The sequence below is a fragment of the Procambarus clarkii genome, chromosome 87 (genome assembly GCF_040958095.1).
Source record: "Procambarus clarkii isolate CNS0578487 chromosome 87, FALCON_Pclarkii_2.0, whole genome shotgun sequence".
NCBI classification, from domain to species: Eukaryota; Metazoa; Arthropoda; class Malacostraca; order Decapoda; family Cambaridae; genus Procambarus; species Procambarus clarkii.
The window spans coordinates 65,245-84,648 of NC_091236.1; the positions used below are offsets into that span (position 1 = coordinate 65,245).

At 47.2% G+C, this 19,404-nt stretch overlaps 1 protein-coding gene across 1 annotated transcript in view; it reads right to left on the reverse strand.

Moving 5' to 3' along the window:
* LOC123753771 (uncharacterized) overlaps window positions 1–19,404 on the reverse strand; it is a 230,397-nt gene that overhangs the window by 33,612 nt on the left and 177,381 nt on the right. Inside the window, exons 5-6 of the mRNA XM_069317199.1 lie at window positions 6,887–7,051; window positions 5,645–5,729 (exon numbers count right to left, since the gene is read on the reverse strand). Coding sequence (XP_069173300.1) covers window positions 5,645–5,729; window positions 6,887–7,051 — 250 coding nt within the window. The remainder of the gene's footprint in view (window positions 1–5,644; window positions 5,730–6,886; window positions 7,052–19,404) is intronic.

The window sequence follows — 19,404 nt, forward strand, 5'->3', positions numbered from 1 at the left end:
GACGCGTCCAACAGCCTGGTTGATCAGTCCAGCAACGAGGAGGCCTGGTCGACGACTGGGCCGCAGGGACGCTAAGCACCGGAAGCACCTCAAGGTCACCTCAAGATAAGGTAAGGTAACCTCACACACAATCCAAACTATTACAACCTTCACACACAATCAAAAATATTACCAATATCATCACTATGAACAATATCACCCATGTCAATTTCACAATATTATCAGTGTCAACATCCTCTGTATCAACATCATTATCAACATCATCAATATCGACAATATCACCATCAACAATATCATTCACATTATCAATATCTCCAGAAGATGGTATCACCAATACCATCCTAAACCAATACATGCTAAGGTGTTTCTGGAATTCTGCATAATGCATCTGCAATGACATTTAGTCTTCCTGGTATATGAAACATTCATATATTGAAATCCAGCAAATATAAAGACCAACGAAAAATTCTGTTATTTTTCTCTTTCATCTGCTAAAAAAACAAGCGGATTGTGATTCGTAAAAACATCCACTAAATTAACAGTCAAATATACTTCAAACTTCTTAAGCGCCATAACCAGTGCCAGGGCTTCTCTTTACATGACCGGGTAGTTTTTTGTGCTTCTATGAACTTCCTCAAATATTATTACTCCAGGTGATCTACCTTGTCATTCCCCTACCTGGAATAGTAATACACCGGGTGATCTACCAGGTCCTCCCCTACCTGGAATAGTAATACACCGGGTGATCTAGCTGGTCCTCCTCTACCTGGAATAGTAATACACCAGGTGATCTACCTGGTCCTCCCCTACCTGGAATAGTAATACACCGGGTGATCTACCTGGTCCTCCCCTACCTGGAATAGTAATACACCGGGTGATCTACCTGGTCCTCCCCTACCTGGAATAGTAATACACCAGGTGATCTACCTGGTCCTCCCCTACCTGGAATAGTAATATACCGGGTGATATTCCGCCAAACACACACCGAAACTACGACGCTGGTACAACGTTCGAACAAGTTTTAACACCTCCTAACCAGTTATAACAACCAATATAGCAAGTTGTAACAACGTTCTAATACGTCATAAACACGTTAAGCCAAGATGTAACAACTTTTAATAAAGTTGTAACAAGCGGAAAATAGAGACAGTTTCGTTTTATGTTTCCAGGGATCTACCTTTTCCTTCCCTACTTGGAATAGTAATACACCGTGCGTCTACCTGGTCCTTCCCTACTTGGAATGGTAATACACAACCTGTCCTCTTAAAAAGAACGTCGCTTTTGGCCGTTTGCCCGTATGGCCGAATATGGACGTAATTTGAAAATGAAAAAAAAAAATTAATATAAATTTGGGATTTTTTTACAACAACAGTAAATTAAGGGTCCTCTGATAGGTTAGGTGGGCAGGAAATTCTCATAAAGTTTCAAAACGGTATGAAAAACGTTAATGGAAAGAATCCTTTTCTAAGCTTGCCGAGTAAGCCGGACGACTCAAACAGAAAACGGAACAGAACGTCACTTTTGTGAGTCGATTTCATTTCAAATTACGTCCAAATTTGGCCATAGCGCGCATACCAGCCAAAAGTGACGTTATTTTTAAGAGGACGGGTTGAATACACCGGGTGATCTACCTGGTCCTCCCCTACCTGGAATATTAATACACTGTGCGTCTACCCGGTCCTTCCCTACTTGGAATGGTAATACACCGGGTGATCTGCCTGGTCCTTCCCTACCTGGAATAGTAATACACCACGTGATCTACCTGGTCCTGATCTACCACCTGCTCTCCAGAATCAAACTCACGAAGCTTAGCTCTGTGATGACGATCATTCTTGGTCTTCATCCTGTCCTGCACTCTCTCTCTCCAAAGTGTTTTTTCACCAACTCAGTTCCTTCAGCAACATCCACATTACCTTGAAGCTTTTCCTGTAGGATTGATAAGGGATCACGAACTTTGTGGCCAAACAACAACTCAAATGGGAAGCATCCTATCGAGCTCTGGATTCCCTGTCGAGCTGCAAGTGGGAGGTAAATTCTCATCCTAATCTCTGTTGGAATTTTCCCAGGCAATTTTTAAAATCTGTTTCAGAGTCTGGTGCCATCTCTCCAACTCTCCTAGACTCAGTAGGTGATGTGGGCTTGAGTTTTTATGAAGAATTCTTTTGTCCCTGCAAAATTTCTTAAATACATGTGACTTAAAATTACTCTTATTGTCTGTCTGCACCACCCTCGGCAAACCAAATACTGACAAGAACTGTATTAGTCATGCAATCAATGTCTTGACTCTGATGTTCCCGATTGCAAAACCTTCCCGTAATTGCGCTGTTACACACATAAAGGTTATCAAATAAATATTCCCCAATTTTTTTCTGGGTAATGGGCCAACACAATCAAATACAACATGGGAAAAGGGTTCCTTAGGCCTCACAAGTGGCCTTAGCGGAGATATAATGGGAAACTGGTTGAGTTTTCCAACCGTCTGAATAATAACACACTTGCTGTAATACATCACATCTTTTCTTCAACTGTGGCCTGAAGAAATACCTGAATCTTTTAGAATAGGGTATGTTAATACCCTGATGTCCCCCCACGGGTTCATCATGCATGAGCAACAGATATAACTTGCTCTCTGAACTCTTGGGGCAAAACCAACTTGCAAACTGCCTCTCAATTATCTGATGAGGGAGAATTGCGGGGTCTCTACTTCATCATCAAAAGCTGATCCTTGTAATAGAATCCAGTGGACAAGGTTTCACTTTCCCTCTCAGACTGAGCTAACTCATGGCATTCCTTTAATATAGAATCATCCCTTTGTATCTCACTCAAGGTGACTTTTTGTCCTCGGTCTGATGCACTGAAGGTAATGACAGCAGGGGCATCCACACCTTCTCCACACTCTATAATTAATGGTGGGTCGTCCACACTGTCTTCAGGACTGTCATCTACTTGGGCCATACAAGTTTTTCCTAAGTCCACCTCGGCATCTCCCTTTGGAGTGTCCACAGGGGTGGAGCCTCAATAACCATGAGAACCATACGGTTGCCCCTTAATATTCCCACCCCTAAGACCTAGTCACTGCACATGCAAGGTCTACAATATCATCCTCTCCTGCATTGGGCATAAGTACAAACGAGGATTTGTCAGCAGTATTGGCAATTGAGTAACTCTTCTTTTCTTTAAAGTCATTACCCGTATAAGATCCGTCTTGACACAACAGCTTGCCTGTAGACATGAAAGGGGTAAACGGTTTCAACCACCTAGGCTTTAACATATCCTTATTTACCACCTCGGAAGACTCTACCATTTTACATATCGTGGAAACAGTTGGTGTCTTCTCTGGGTACAACACCCAAGAATGGTTTACACCATGTGACGTCTTCTTGTAGTGAGTACAAAACCTTGAATATTTGGTGGTTCTTCCTACTGATTTAAATGGATCATCTTTTGGTGCCATAACATCATTTGATTTATTAACAGGTACCTTAGACACATTATTAGCAAATTTGTTTACACCGTTACAAACATGAGCATTATTATAGGGGTGATAGTTGTGAATTGGCCTGGTCTGGTTATGAGAATAAGATTTATTATAAGAATTATTACTATTAGGTTTAAAAGATAGTTTGCTAGCAACGTGATGGTCTTCAGCCATCTTAGATACAAGAGAAGTATCAGTGTCCTTTCGTTCAATCAAATACCGTGCCACCGGTTCTTACATATTACATATAAAACCTTCAATCAACAGTAAATTTTTAAGTGCCTCCCATGTATTGCTGAACGTATTCCGTTTTCAAAAAGTTGGGTTTGCCTTCCTGCAAACCAAGTTAAAGGCTGATTATGATTAGGGTTGAGGTTGTGGTTGACTGTCGGTGTGCCTCAGGAGTACTCTTAAAAGTGGCCAGTCTCTGTGGTGCAGTGGTAAGACACTCGCCTGGCGTTCCACGAGCGCTTTGTCATTGGTTCGTATCCTGGCCGGGGAGGATTTACTGGGCGCAAATCCTTAACTGTACCCTCTGTTTAACTCAACAGTAAAATGAGTACTTGGTTGTAACAACGATTCTTCGCGCGGGGATCGTATTCCAGGGACCTGCCCGAAACGCTACGTGTATTAGTGGCTGTACAAGAATGTAACAACTCTTGTATATATCTAAAAAAAAAACTCTCAAAATATGCTCTTTGACTGACATAATTAAAACAATTTGCTCAGGATTATTAATATAAGTGTCCTGAGCTTTCCCCTCTAAATTTCCCCTAAATAATTTTTACCCAGTCATTATCAGGTCATTTCACGGACTTCGCTAACCTTTCAAAATATTTATTTTAGGGTCTTCCTAAGCAAACTCAAGCAAATCAAGTCTTTTCTCTATGGTTTGGTAGTCGAATCTGTATTATTAACTGTACCATTTGAGTTCCCTCTCCAACTGAATCTCTGCTATTCTAATCTGAGCCTCAGCTTGCCTAGCCTGACTCTCTGCTAATCATCAAATATCTTGTTTTTTTATGTAGCACATACCAACCAGTTCATAACCGTAGTGAAAAACACTGGTTAACAGTATAGTGCCCATACTTGTGTAGGTCAACAACACTGGTTAACAGTATAGTGCCCACACTTGTGTAGGTCAACAACACTGGTTAACAGTATAGTGCCCATACTTGTGTAGGTCAACAACACTGGTTAACAGTATAGTGCCCATACTTGTGTAGGTCAACAACACTGGTTAACAGTATAGTGCCCATACTTGTGTAGGTCAACAACACTGGTTAACAGTATAGTGCCCATACTTGTGTAGGTCAACAGCACTGGTTAACAGTATAGTGCCCATACTTGTGTAGGTCAACAACACTGGTTAACAGTATAGTGCCCATACTTGTGTAGGTCAACAACACTGGTTAACAGTATAGTGCCCATACTTGTGTAGGTCAACAACACTGGTTAAGGGAATAGTGCCAACAATGGTGAAAGTGAATAACTGTGTTTGATGGTATAGTGCCCACAATGGTGTAGGTGAGCAACACAGGTGAAGGGTAAAGTGCCCACAATGGTGTAGGAGAACAACACAGGTGAAGGGTAAAGTGCCCACAATGGTGCAGGAGAACAACACAGGTGAAGGGTAAAGTGCCAACAATGGTGTAGGGGTAACCTGTCCTCTTAAAAAGAACGTCGCTTTTCGCTTATATGCGTTACAGCGAAAAGGTCAAAAATTTTCATACTTGAAAATGAAAACGACTCGCGAAAGTGACGTACTGTCCCGTTTTCTGTTTTGGGTCCTCTGGTGGGTTAGGCGAGGACACTTTAATTTGACTGTTTTCTTGACGTTTGGAAACACTAGGAAGTTGAGCTGAAAGGCGGACAACACTGGTTAAAGGTACAGTGCCCACACTGGTGAAGGTGAACAACACTGGTTATGGGTACAGTGCCCACACTGGTGTAGTGAACAACACTGGTCAAGGGTACAGTGCCCACACTGGTGTAGTGAACAACACTGGTCAAGGGCACAGTGCTCACACTGGTGTAGTGAACAACACTGGTCAAGGGTACAGTGCCCACACTGGTGTAGTGAACAACACTGGTCAAGGGTACAGTGCCCACACTGGTGTAGTGAACAACACTGGTCAAGGGTACAGTGCCCTCCAAGGTACTCACCATTGAAGGTCTGTTTGGTGAACGAACTGGGCGTGTTACTCAGGTTGGCCACTATGGGGTCACTTTTGGTCATTGTCAAGCCCACCTGTCAATACAACTGCATATCAAGCCCACCTGTCAACACAACTGCATATCAAGCCCACCTGTCAACACAACTGCATATCAAGCCCACCTGTCAATACAACTGCATATCAAGCCCACCTGTCAACACAACTGCATATCAAGCCCACCTGTCAACACAACTGCATATCAAGCCCACCTGTCAACACAACTGCATATTAAGCCCATCTGTCAACACAACTGCATGTCAAACCCACCTGTCAACACAACTGGATGTCAAGCCCACCTGTCAACACAACTGCATAACAAGCTCTCCTGTCAACACAACTGCATGTCAAGCTCACCTAAAACCTCAACTGTATGTCAAGTCCACAATTCAACTCCACTGAATTTCAATCCCACCTGTCAATACAACTGTATGTCAAGCACACCTGTTAACACAACTGCATGTCAAGCCCACCTGTCAACAAAACTGCATGTTAACCCCATCTGTAACAGTAACTGTATGTTACAGTGACATACGTATGGCATTTCCACCTATCAACACATTTGTATGTCAAGCCTACCTGTCAACATATACGTTTGACAATTCCACCTATCAACACATTTGTATGTCAAGCCCACCTGTCAACACGACTATGTCAAACGTCCCTATCAAGTGAACTGAATATTCATCCCACCTGTCAACACAAGTGTATGTTAATCTCACCTGTCAACATATCTGTATGGTAATCAACCTTTAAGCACATCTCTACGTCAAGCACCATAGATGAACACACCACAGAGGAGCTCATATCACGAGTAACCCTGCCAACCATCAGTAGCAGACTGCTATACACACCCACAGACGAGCACACCACACGAGTAACCCTGCGAACCATCAGTAGCAGACTGCTATACACACCCACAGACGAGCACACCACACGAGTAACCCTGCGAACCATCAGTAGCAGACTGCTATACACACCCACAGACGAGCACACCACACGAGTGACCCTGCCAACTATCAGTAGCAGACTGCTATACACACACAACAGACGAGCACACCACACGAGTGACCCTGCCACAGACCTCTAAGCTGCACGTGTTTCCGTTAGTGGCACAACTGTGAAAAAGTGGATACAGTGATCTGAAAAAAATACACTGAGTGAGAGAAGAATAATTAATTACTAATAAACATACATGAATAGTTGCATTCTTGAGGAGGGTGGATTGGTTGCCATAGGAGGTGGTGACGGAGACAGATGTGATGTTGTGAGCATCGTCCAGGATGATGGAGGCGAGATTAAAGCTGGCGTTCCCAATACACGGGCAATCCGTGAAGTTAACTCGATGTGTTTCAGCCACCTGACAAATACATAAATCTGACTTTATAATAAATAGTATTTTTAGTGTTACTTTAATAACCTTTCAATAATTTGTAACCCTCTGATTTTGCCTCACGTAATGTGACGTATAAAACGTTTACCATTTTATAAAGTAAAATTATCTGGGCATTATATAATAAGTGGAGGTAGACTATAGCTCTCGACCAATTGGTCAATAGATGCCTCTGGTAACCTGCTCTGCACAGGGAAAAAATTTACCGCTCTCCTTAGTAAGCATGTAAGCGTCTCTTAGTAAGTATGTAAGCGTCCCTTAGTAAGTATGTAAGCGTCCCTTAGTAAGTATGTAAGCGTCATGGAGGAAAGCCATACAAGAGACTCGCTCCCAGGATTCGTACTTATATTGTTGCTGTGTTCTTGATGACAAAATATCTGATGTATTGGCCAATGATGATGCACACTCTGACATTAGAGAAGGAGAGAATAACTCCCTCCCCAGGTACCCGTGGTGGACAGCGACCCACCTTACATATTGCTTAGTATAACGGCGGTCGTTGTCAACCAACGGTGCCCACTGGGTATTGGAAGGAATGGGAACAGAGGAAGAAAAATTACAGTAAATATAAACTGTTAGGGTTATGGGCCAGAAGAAAACGAGGTCATTTCCTCTGCTGGGAAGTCCAACCACTTGGGCTGGACGGTAGAGCGACGGTCTCGCTTCATGCAGGTCGGAATTCAATCCCCGACCGTCCAAATGGTTGGGCACCAATCCTTCCCTCCCGTCCCATCCCAAATCCTTATCCTGACCCTTTCCCAGTGCTATATAACCGTAATGGCTTGGCGCTTTCCCCTGAAAATTCCATTTCATTCTCTGCTGGGCACTGAGCTATGGAAAGGCTCCTCTTTATGTCATTGTGTCCTGAATGCCAAACCTTTCAACTTCTACAGTGGACGAAGGAATACAGAAGAGAGAGCTATGAAGGACTCGGAAAATAAGGTCTCTTCTGTCATAATTGAACGCATCTTTAAAATCGAGCCCTCTGCTCTGTGAAAATTGCTATATTTGGTCGTGATGCAGCTTCACAGCTTTTCACAAACACCAAACCCAAGCTAACTGGGTTTTTGGATGGTGGCTGTTTCCTGGGTGATTAATCTTCTTGCAGTGTTAGCAACGAAGAGTTAATTTGTGTTGCTAACAACAATGGCCTGATTCCCCGATCCTTCTGTTTTAATGTACTGAGGGCAGCTCTTGAGAAGAGATGCTAGATAACTTCGTGGATGTGACGAGTCAGAGACATGTTGGAGAATCTTGAGACTATGGATAGAATGCTGAGTGATAATGCTCTCCTTAATGATGTCATGAACTTCAATGAGTGCCAGAACTCTGTGGTCTTGGCACAGTTGGCCATGCTAACTGTATCTGTTAACATCTACCTTGCTGCAAATGCACTGATATTCGATGTGGATTGTGGCCACAAAGTAAGGAGCCACTGAACTTCAGATTGCCTGTAGTGTAAAACACACGCCAGTTGCTGACAAGGGAGAGAGGAGCACAAATAGAAAGTCACCTTCATGGGGCGTTGCAACTCTGGGAAATTTCCCACCATGTTGAATAAAATTTAATTAATTTCTATTAAATTAAGTACACTTCAAAAACATATTTCTGTTGTTGTGTAGAATTCCTAAATGAATGGTAAGATAATGTTAGTAGAAACACGAAGAATTGCGATTCATTTTTCTACGTATTAAAGAAAATGTGACTTTTACCTCATCAATAATACTAAATTAACAAGAAAGTAAGTAATTATCAAAAGAAGGCACCAAACCGGGAAGGCTATGTAGCACCATCAAATACGCAAAATAATCAGAGGGCGCTAAATATCACCAAGGATGCCAATACGAGAACAAAAACGCATAAGGCGAACGATATCAAAAGTATCCGAGTCACCAAGAATTCTATCGAGGGACAGGTGACCGCGAGGGGCGGTCGGAAAGCAAGACACACGCTCGTCCTGGAAGTCAGGACATTCAAGAAGGACATGCACGACCGTAAGAGGACAATGCAACTAGGACAATAAGGAGCAGGGCGGCGCTCCATCAAGTGACCATGGGTTAAGCGAGTATGGCCAATACGCAACCACGCCAGAGCTGTTTCCCACCGCCGGTTACGGTGGAAGGAGGACGGCCACGAGGAAACACAACATTTAAGAGTACGTTGCTTGTTACCAGTAACAGACAACCAAGAAGCCTGCCAACGGGTAAGGACTGAGGAATGGATAACCGGGTAAAAGTCGGAATACGGAATGCCTTTACGAGAGATGGGACAAGAGCGGACAGCTTCCTTAGCGGCAGCATCCGCACGCTCATTTAAAGACACACCAATATGGCTGGGAACCCAACAAAACTCAACTGACTTAAATTTACTGTGAACGAGAAACAGCCAATGCTGGATCTCGACAACTACTGGATGAACCGGATTAAAGGACCCGAGAGCCATGAGGGCACTACGAGAGTCAACAACAACCACAAAGGAAGACTGACAACGAGAAAGCAGGAGACGAAGAGCATAGAGAATAGCATAAAGTTCCGCTGTAAAGATGCTAGTCTCCGGAGGCAAGCGACACATATAAGTGCAATCAGGAAACACAACAGAGTAGCCAACACCGTCCGCTGACTTAGACCCATCGGTGAAGACAGAAACGGAGCCGGAGTGAGAAGAAAAGTGCTCGAGGAAAAGGCGTTTTAGAACCGTAGGAGGGATAAAAGCTTTAGTGATACGGGTCAAGGAAGTACAAAACCGCGGAAGAGGGACCCTCCACGGGGGCAAAGAAGGAACAACACGAGGAGAAACATCAGAAATACGAACGGAGAGAGAATCCTGTAGGCGAGATAACCGGACAGAAAGAGGGAGGTGGTGAAGAGGAACAGGAACCGCAGGAGGGGTAAAAGTTAAAGCACGACAGAGGCGAGAGGAAGGATGTTGCAAGGACCGCGCAAGATAGCGAAGACAGTAGCGATCACGGCGGTCCTGGAGAGACAGGAAGCCAGTGTCAACATATAAGCTAAGGATGGGAGTCGAACGAAAGGCACCAGAACTGAGGCGCAACCCAGTATGGTGCAAAGCATCAAGACGGCGAAGAGTAGAAGGAAAAGCAGACGAGTAAGCAGGGCAACCATAATCGAGCTTAGACAGGACGAGAGAGGAATGTAAAGCAAGGAGAGTGCGCCTATCTGCCCCCCAAAAGTATGGGACAAGACCCGAAGGAGGGTAAGGGCCTTAGAGCACTCAACACGGAGGTAAGAGATATGGGGAGACCAAGACAAACGAGTGTCAAGGAATAACCCCAAAAGCTTCGCAGAATTTTTGTATTCATGGGGATGACCATAAAGTGACAAAGAGGGACAAAGAACAACCCGTTTCCGCGTAAAAGTCATGGCACAAGTCTTAGAAGTAGAGAACTTGAAGCCATGACCTGTGGCCCAAGACGACACGGCATCAATTGCAAGTTGAAGCCGGCGTTGAAGGAGAGGCGAATCATCACCCTGACAACAAAGGGTAAGATCATCGACATAGAGAGCGGAGAAGACACCAGAAGGAAGAGAGGAAAGAAGACCATTGAGGGCAACCAGAAAAAGAGTAGTGCTCAGAACACTACCCTGGGGCACACCTTCGTATTGCTGAAAAGAGGGAGAGAGAGCGGTACCAAGGCGCACCCGAAAGGAACGACGAGAGAGGAAGCTGCGGAGAAAGAGAGGGAGATGACCACGAAGGCCAAAAGAATGAAGTTGAGATAGGATATGATAACGCCAAGTGGTGTCGTAAGCCTTTTCTAGGTCAAAAAGGACGGCAACAACGGAGGTCTTCGCAGCAAAAGCAGTACGAATATAGACCTCCAAGTTCACCAGGACATCTGTCGTGCTGCGGCACTTGCGGAAACCAAATTGAGAAGGGGAGAGGAGGTGATGGTGTTCCAGGAACCACATCAGACGAACGTTAACCATACGTTCAAAGAGTTTGCAGACACAACTTGTGAGAGCAATAGGGCGAAAGTCCTTAGGGGAAGTACCCAGAGACCCCGGTTTGCGAACAGGGAGGACAACGGCATCGAGCCAGTCCTCAGGGACTGACGACGACTCCCAGATCTAATTATACAGACTCAGTAAATACTGAGACGTGCTCGGAGGGAGATGGCGAAGCATCTCATAATGAATACCATCGGAGCCCGCCGCCGTAGAACCGCAGAGGGCCAGAGCAGAACGAAGTTCAGAGAGAGAGAAGGGATCATTATAGGGAAGCTGAAGATGAGTGCAGAAATCTAAAGGACGAGACTCAAGGACAGGTTTACAAAGAAGGAAAGATCGGGAAAGATGAAGACCAGAGCTAACAGAAGAAAAGTGGGAACCCAGTTCGGAAGCGACCTGCAACGGGTCCGCCACAAGAGTATCATGGAGGTGAAGGACCGGTGAAACATCGGGAACGAACTTACCCGCTATCTTGCGGATACGCTTCCAGATCTGGGCCAGAGGGGTCTCGGACGTAATTGTTGAGACATAAGATGAACAACATTCACGTTTAGCCATACGGATGGCCCTACGGGCCACCGCACTCGCTTTCCGAAAGAAAAGAAAAGAATCTGTCGTCTGCCTACGGCGGTGCCTCTTCCAGGCTGCACGCTTACAGCGGACAGCCCGAGCACAGTCCGCATTCCACCAGGGAACGCACTTCCGTGGACCCCGAGAGGAAGAGCGAGGAATAGAGCGGAGGGCAGCGTTTAAGACAGTGTCATGAAAAAGGAGGAGAGCGCGAGAGAGAGGCAGAAGGGAGAGGTCAGGGAGAGCAGCACTGAGGGTAAATAGGGTCCAGTCTGCCTTAGCAAACTGCCACCTAGGGAAAGAGAGGGAAGGGCGAACAGAGAAAAAGGAAACAAGGATGGGGAAATGATTACTTCCATGGAGGTCATTAAGAACCTGCCACGTGAAATTTAAGTAAAGAGAAGAAGAGCAGAGAGAAAGATCAAGACAAGAAAGGGTGCGAGTCCGAGAGTCCAAATGAGTGGGCTCACCAGAATTCAGAAGAGACAGGGAAGAAGAGAGGAGAAACGGCTCAAGGAGGCGACCCCGGGTATTCGTCAGAACGTCACCCCAAAGAGAATGACGACAATTGAAGTCACCCAGCAGGAGCACAGGCTCCGGCAAGGAGTCCAGGAGGTGTTTCAAATCAGGAAGAGAGAGCGGGACACTCGGGGGGAGATAAATGGAACTAACTGTGTACCATTTCCCCACAAAGATACGAGCAGCAGAACAATGGAGAGGCGAAGGAAAAAGTAAAGGAACAAAGGGAACATCAGCCCGAACCAAGAGAGCAGAAGAATTAGAAGCCCCAGCAATGGCTGGGGGGGGGGAGAGAAAGGAATAGCCACGAAAACGACCAGGACGAGCACCAAGCATTGGCTCCTGGAGACAGACACAAAGGGGCGAAAACCGCGAAATCAGAAGTTGGAGTTCGAGGAAATTGGCGTAATAACCTCGAACGTTCCATTGAAGAATGGACAACGACGAGAAGAGAAAGGACAAAAACAGAGAACAAGGAAGAAACAAAGGCGAAAGAGCAACAGAGCACGTTAAAGAATATCAGGGTCGGGATCAGGGTCAGCAAAGTCAGGGTTAGGGGGCATGGGTAAACTGAGCAAAGACGGAGTGAAGGAAACGGGAGAACAGATCAGAGGTGGGCGGGCAGGGTCCGGAGGAGGAGGAAGAGGAGGAGACAACGGAGAGGAGCCGTCAAGGACAGCAGCAGGAGGAGGGGGAGTAGAAAGAGGGGAGCGCACCCCAGCAAGAGCAGCAACCGAAAGGGAAGCAGGGGCCAATGAAACCTCCATAGCAGGAACAGGGGGCGCAAGCACTGAAACGGGAGGGGAAGGAGCAACAGAGCCAGAAGGAGGAGCTGAGGAAGAAAGCGAAGCCTTCTTATCCGCCGGGGAAGAGGAAGGAGAGGAGCCAGGCTTACGCTTCTGACTTAAAGAGACCGGTGTCCCAGCAACTACGTACCGGGCAACGGATTCCAGTGTCTCAACAGGAGAAGCCGAACGAGAGCACACACGACGGCCGTTAGGAGAGCGATGGACATCCGCCCGCACCGACAGGCGGTGGGGAGAGCCGATAGATGGAGGAAGAGGATGGGAAGGAGGATCGGAGGGGGACGAGGAAGAAGACACAGAAGACACGACAGACCGGGTAGAAGGAAGGGGAACCCCAGACAGAGGACCAGGAGGAGGATCCTTCGGGAGAGAACCCAAAGGAACAGAGGAGGGGGCAGGGGGCGCATCAGGGTCCAAGGCCCGGAAACGGTTGCGAGTCTGAGGAAGGCGGGAAGGACGAGGAGAGGAAGAGCGCAACACGCGAGCATAAGAGATATTAGCATAAGGCGGGAGCCGGCGAACCTGGCGCCTCGCCTCAGGAAAAGATAAACGCTCCCGGTGCTTCAGGTTGAGGACGGCTGCCTCAAGCTTGTAATGGACACACGCACGGGAGAAGGTAGGATGGGCCTCACCGCAGTTGAGGCAACGAGCCTGGGGAGAAGTGCACTCCGACTTAGAGTGACCTTCGCCACCACACAAAGGACAGAGAGAAATAGTCCCGGAGCAGCGGAGGGCACCATGCCCAAACCTCCAGCACTTGTTGCAGAGCCGAGGAGAAGGAATGTACTCCTGGACAGAGCACCTGGCACCAGCAAGAATGACAGAGGGTGGAAGGGTCCTACCATCAAAGGTAATCTTCACCACCCGGAGGGGTTGACGGCGACTACCACGAGGGGGACGAGTAAACGTGTCCACCTGGAGAATAGAATGGCCCTGGGCAGCGAGGATATGTCGAATATCGTCGTGGCAGTCGTGCAGGTCCCGAACACCGGTTGCAACATGGGGCGGGAGCAAAATAGTGCCAACACTGGCATTCAACTGAGCGTTCTTCGAGACCCGAACGGGGGTCTCGCCAAGGCAGGATAAGGCAGCCAAGCGGGAAGCAGCATCCTGAGAAGGAGCAGCAACGACACGTGTACCGAGACGAGTGGGGTTGAAAGTAATGGAGGCATCCACGGAATCAACGAGATGTCGATGAAGGGAGAAATCGTCAGGAGGCGCAGAATCAAGAGGGAGGAGATCAAAATATTTGGCCCACGAAGCGGGACCAAACAAGGCTTGATAGGTAGCAGAACTGGAAGGAATCGAGCGAGGGCGGCCGTGACGAGGACGGCGGTGAGAACCCCCAGAGAGAGAGGGGTTAAAAGGCGCAGTAGTTACAACTAGAGAAGGAGCCGCGCCAGGGGACGAGGTAGTCACCACTGGGGGCTTGGGGCTCGACCCAACCACAGAGGAGGGAGGGGAGCCAGGGGAAGGAGTCAGAGAGGCCAAAGGAGGAGCAAGGTTGGGGCCCAATGCAGCGGAGGCTACATAGCCCGGTCTTCCAATACGGACCGACTCGGGGGCTTGGTCGACCACCCCACGAGCCTGAGAAGGTAAGCCAGAAGCAGCCGAAACAGGGGTTATTATCTTGACGAAAAGAAGAATTCACTCACGAATGTGCCCCCACACCCACCATGGAGCCACAATTAGAGGCAGGACACCCAACAAGAAGCTATCGCCGATCTTGTCGGGGCCTCCTAGGGGTGCGTCGTGAGTATACGCCCCACAAACGCCACCTTAAGAAACCGACAGTCCGTCGAGATCGGGTTCAGTGACGAAGTGGGGATTGACAATAAAAGGTTCCCCTCGCTCTCGACGTCGGGTACTGCAGTTCTACGGATGCATGAGTATGTCTCCTCAAGCACCCGGGCGTCAAAATAGAAGAAGGCCATGGAAGAACCAGAACGAGCAAAAGGTCGGCAGGAAACGGCAAGCAGATAGGAGAAGAGGGGGGAGAAAAACGAAACAGAAGGAAAAGGAAAAGGTGCCCAGCAGAATTGGAGAGGACGGCAGCAGGAGCACAAGGCTAGAAAAGGACAGAGGACTGTCCTAAGGAGCATCACACTCCGGCAGCCGCCCACGAAGCCCCCACACGGCGACAACGAGCTGAGCGGGGAGGGGGACTAAATTAACAAACATTCACGTATGTTTAAAACGTAATGCATCCAGTCTTGAGGGTTGCATTCGCAATATCTTGTAAATTCACTATAAATTGTGAATAAATTATATATTGGGACACACGTGACGTGGTGCTGGTTTCCTTCGCATATAATCTAGATTACTATGGAATTCACTACTGATCGACCTCGTCAACAATAAAGAAAAGGCCTTGTTCCATTTCTGACAGTGATAGGGAGTGGCCATTCCTATTTTACTAGTCTGATGCGGTTACAAGGTCTGAAGACCTGACCTGAGAGTTAAGCATTCCTGATAATAAATCTCACTAATTCGTGATTTAATAATTCAATAAGTTTTATGTACAAGGTTATAATGTAAACTGTCGGTAAGCTGGAGTCCAGACTACGAGCAAGATCGTGCTTGGTACCGTCCAGAGAGATGTGCTTGTTAAAACCCTGAGAGATGTGCTTGGTACCACCCAGAGGGATGTGCCAGGTACCACCCAGAGAGATGTGCTTGGTACCACCCAGAGGGATGGCGCATAAATCCATTGTCGATGAGTCAAGGATCTGGACCCACGTGACTTAGATGTATTCCGGCCCAAGCTTCAGCTCTAGCACAGCTAAGCTGATGTTTCCTTATATCATTATAAACCTTATTATATTTAAGTAATTCAAATTCTTATCTTAGCTAATCAATTGCTTTAGTTATTTATAATTAATGAATATAAAAACCAAGTGTGTGAGAAATTACTATGTGAAGCTGATGAACACAGTCCACCGCTTTAAATAAAATAAACTTACAATTTAATTAAATAAATAATTAAAAAATTGATAATTAATAAAAAAAAATCAAATTAATATTGCTGCAAGTAAGTAAGTAATTATCAAAAGAAGGCACCAAACCGGGAAGGCTATGTAGCACCATCAAATGCGCAAAATAATCAAAGGGCGCTAAATATCACCAAGGATGCCAATACGAGAACAAAAACGCATAAGGCGAACGATATCAAAATTATCCGAGTCACCAAGAATTCTATTGAGGGACAGGTGACCGCGAGGGGCGGTCGGAAAGCAAGACACACCCTCGTCCTGGAAGTCAGGACATTCAAGAAGGACATGCACGACAGTAAGAGGGACAATGCAACTAGGACAATAAGGAGCAGGGCGGCGCTCCATCAAGTGACCATGGGTTAAGCGAGTATGGCCAATATGCAACCTCGCCAGAGCTGTTTCCCACCGCCGGTTATGGTGGAAGGAGGACGGCCACGAGGAAACACAACATTTAAGAGTACGTAGCTTGTTACCAGTAACAGAGAACCAAGAAGCCTGCCAACGGGTAAGGACTGAGGAATGGATAACCGGGTCAAAGTCGGAATACGGAATGCCTTTACGAGAGATGGGACAAGAGCGGACAGCTTCCTTAGTGGCCGCATCCGCACGCTCATTTAAAGACACCAATATGGCTGGGAACCCAACAAAACTCAACTGACTTAAATTTACTGTGAACAAGAAACAGCCAATGCTGGATCTCAACAACTACTGGATGAACCGGATTAAAGGACCCGAGAGCCATGAGGGCACTACGAGAGTCAACAACAACCACAAAGGAAGACTGACAACGAGAAAGCAGGAGACGAAGAGCATAGAGAATAGCATAAAGTTCTGCTGTAAAGATGCTAGTCTCTGGAGGTAAGCGACACAGATAAGTGCGATCAGGAAAAACAACAGAGTAGCCAACACCGTCCGCCGACTTTGACCCATCGGTGAAGACAGAAACGGAGCGGGAGTGAGAAGAAAAGTGCTCAAGGAAAAGGCGTTTTAGAACCGTAGGAGGGGTAAAAGCTTTAGTGATACGGGTCAAGGATGTACAAAACCGCGGAAGAGGGACTCTCCATGGGGGCAAAAAAGGAACAACACGAGGAGAAACATTAGAAATACGAACGGAAAGAGAATCCTGGAGGCGAGATAACCGGACAGAAAGAGGGAGGTGGTGAAGAGGAACAGGAACCGCAGGAGGGGTAAAAGTTAAAGCACGACAGAGGCGAGAGGAAGGATGTTGTAAGGACCGCGCAAGATAGCGAAGACAGTAGCGATCACGGCGGTCCTGGAGAGACAGGAAGCCAGTGTTAACATACAAGCTAAGGATGGGAGTCGAACGAAAGGCACCAGAACTGTGGCGCAACCCAGTATGGTGCAAAGCATCAAGACGGCGAAGAGTAGGAGAAGGAGAAGCAGACGAGTAAGCAGGGCAACCATAATCGAGCTTAGACAGGACGAGAGAGGAATGTAAAGCAAGGAGAGTGCGCCTATCTGCCCCCCAAGAAGTATGGGACAAGACCCGAAGGAGGGTAAGGGCCTTAGAGCACTCAACACGGAGGTAAGAGATATGGGGAGACCAAGACAAACGAGTGTCAAGGAATAACCCCAAAAGCTTCGCGGAATCTTTGTATTCAAGGGGATGACCATAAAGTGACAAAGAGGGACGAAGAACAACCCGTTTCCGCGTAAAAGTCATGGCACAAGTCTTAGAATTAGAGAACTTGAAGCCATGATCGGTAGCCCAAGACGACACGGCATCAATTGCAAGTTGAAGCCGGCGCTGAAGGAGAGGCGAATCATCACCCTGACAGCAAAGGGTAAGATCATCGACATAGAGAGCGGAGAAGACACCAGAAGGAAGAGAGGAAAGAAGACCATTGAGGGCAACCAGAAAAAGAGTAGTGCTCAGAACACTACCCTGGGGCACAAATTCGTATTGCTGAAAAGAGGCAGAGAGAGCGGTACCAAGGCGCACCCGAAAGGAACGACGGGAGAGGAAGCTGCGGAGAAAGAGAGGGAGATGACCACGAAGGCCAAAAGAATGAAGTTGAGATAGAATTTGATATCGCCAAGTGGTGTCGTAAGCCTTTTCCAGGTCAAAAAGGACGGCAACAACGGAGGTCTTCACAGCAAAAGCAGTACGAATATAGACCTCTAAGTTCACCAGGACATCTGTCGTGCTGCAGCACTTGCGGAAACCAAATTGAGAAGGGGAGAGGAGGTGATGGTGTTCCAGGAATCACATCAGACGAACGTTAACCATACGTTCAAAGAGTTTGCTGACACAACTTGTGAGAGCAATAGGGCGAAAGTCCTTAGGGGAAGTACCCAGAGACCCCGGTTTGCGAACAGGGAGGACAACGGCATCGAGCCAGTCCTCAGGGACTGATGACGACTCCCAGATCCGATTATACAGACTCGGTAAATACTGAGACGTGCACGGAGGGAGATGGCGAAGCATCTCATAATGAATACCATCGGAGTTCGCCGCCGTAGAACCGCAGAGGGCCAGGGCAGAACGAAGTTGAGAGAGAGAGAAGGGATCATTATAGGGAAGCTGAAGATGAGTGCAGAAATCTAAAGGACGAGACTCAAGGACAGGTTTACGAAGAAGAAAAGATTGGGGAAGATGAAGACCAGAGCTAACAGAAGAAAAGTGGGAACCCAGTACGGAAGCGACCTGCAACGGGTCCGCCACAAGAGTATCATGGAGGTGAAGGACCGGTGAAACATCGGGAACGAACTTACCCGCTATCTTGCGGATACGCTTCCAGATATGGGCCAGAGGAGTATCGGACGTAATTGTCGAGACATAAGATGCCCAACATTCACGTTTAGCCGTACGGATGGCCCTACGGGCCACCGCACTCGCTTTCCGAAAGAAAAGAAAAGAATCGGTCGTCTGCCTACGGCGGTGCCTCTTCCAGGCTGCACGCTTACAGCAGACAGCCCGAACACAGTCCGCATTCCACCAGGGAATGCACTTCCGTGGACCCCGAGAGGAAGAGCGAGGGATAGAGTGGAGGGCAGCGTTGAAGACAGTGTCATGAAAAAGGAGGAGATCGCGAGATAGAGGCAGAAGGGAGAGGTCAGAGAGAGTAGCACTGAAGGTAAATAGGGTCCAGTCCGCCTTAGCAAACTGCCACCTAGGGAAAGAGAGGGAAGGGCGAAAAGAGAAAAAGGAAACAAGGATGGGGAAATAATGACTTCCATGGAGGTCATCAAGAACCTGCCACGTGAAATCTAAGTAAAGAGAAGAAGAGCAGAGAGAAAGATCAAGACAAGAATGGGTGCGAGTCCGAGAGTCCAAATGAGTGGGCTCACCAGAATTCAGAAGAGACAGGGAAGAAGAGAGGAGAAACGGCTCAAGAAGGCGACCCCGGGTATTCGTCAGAACGTCACCCCGAAGAGAATGACGACAATTGAAGTCACCCAGCAGGAGCACAGACTCCGGCAAGGAGTCAAGGAGGCGTTTC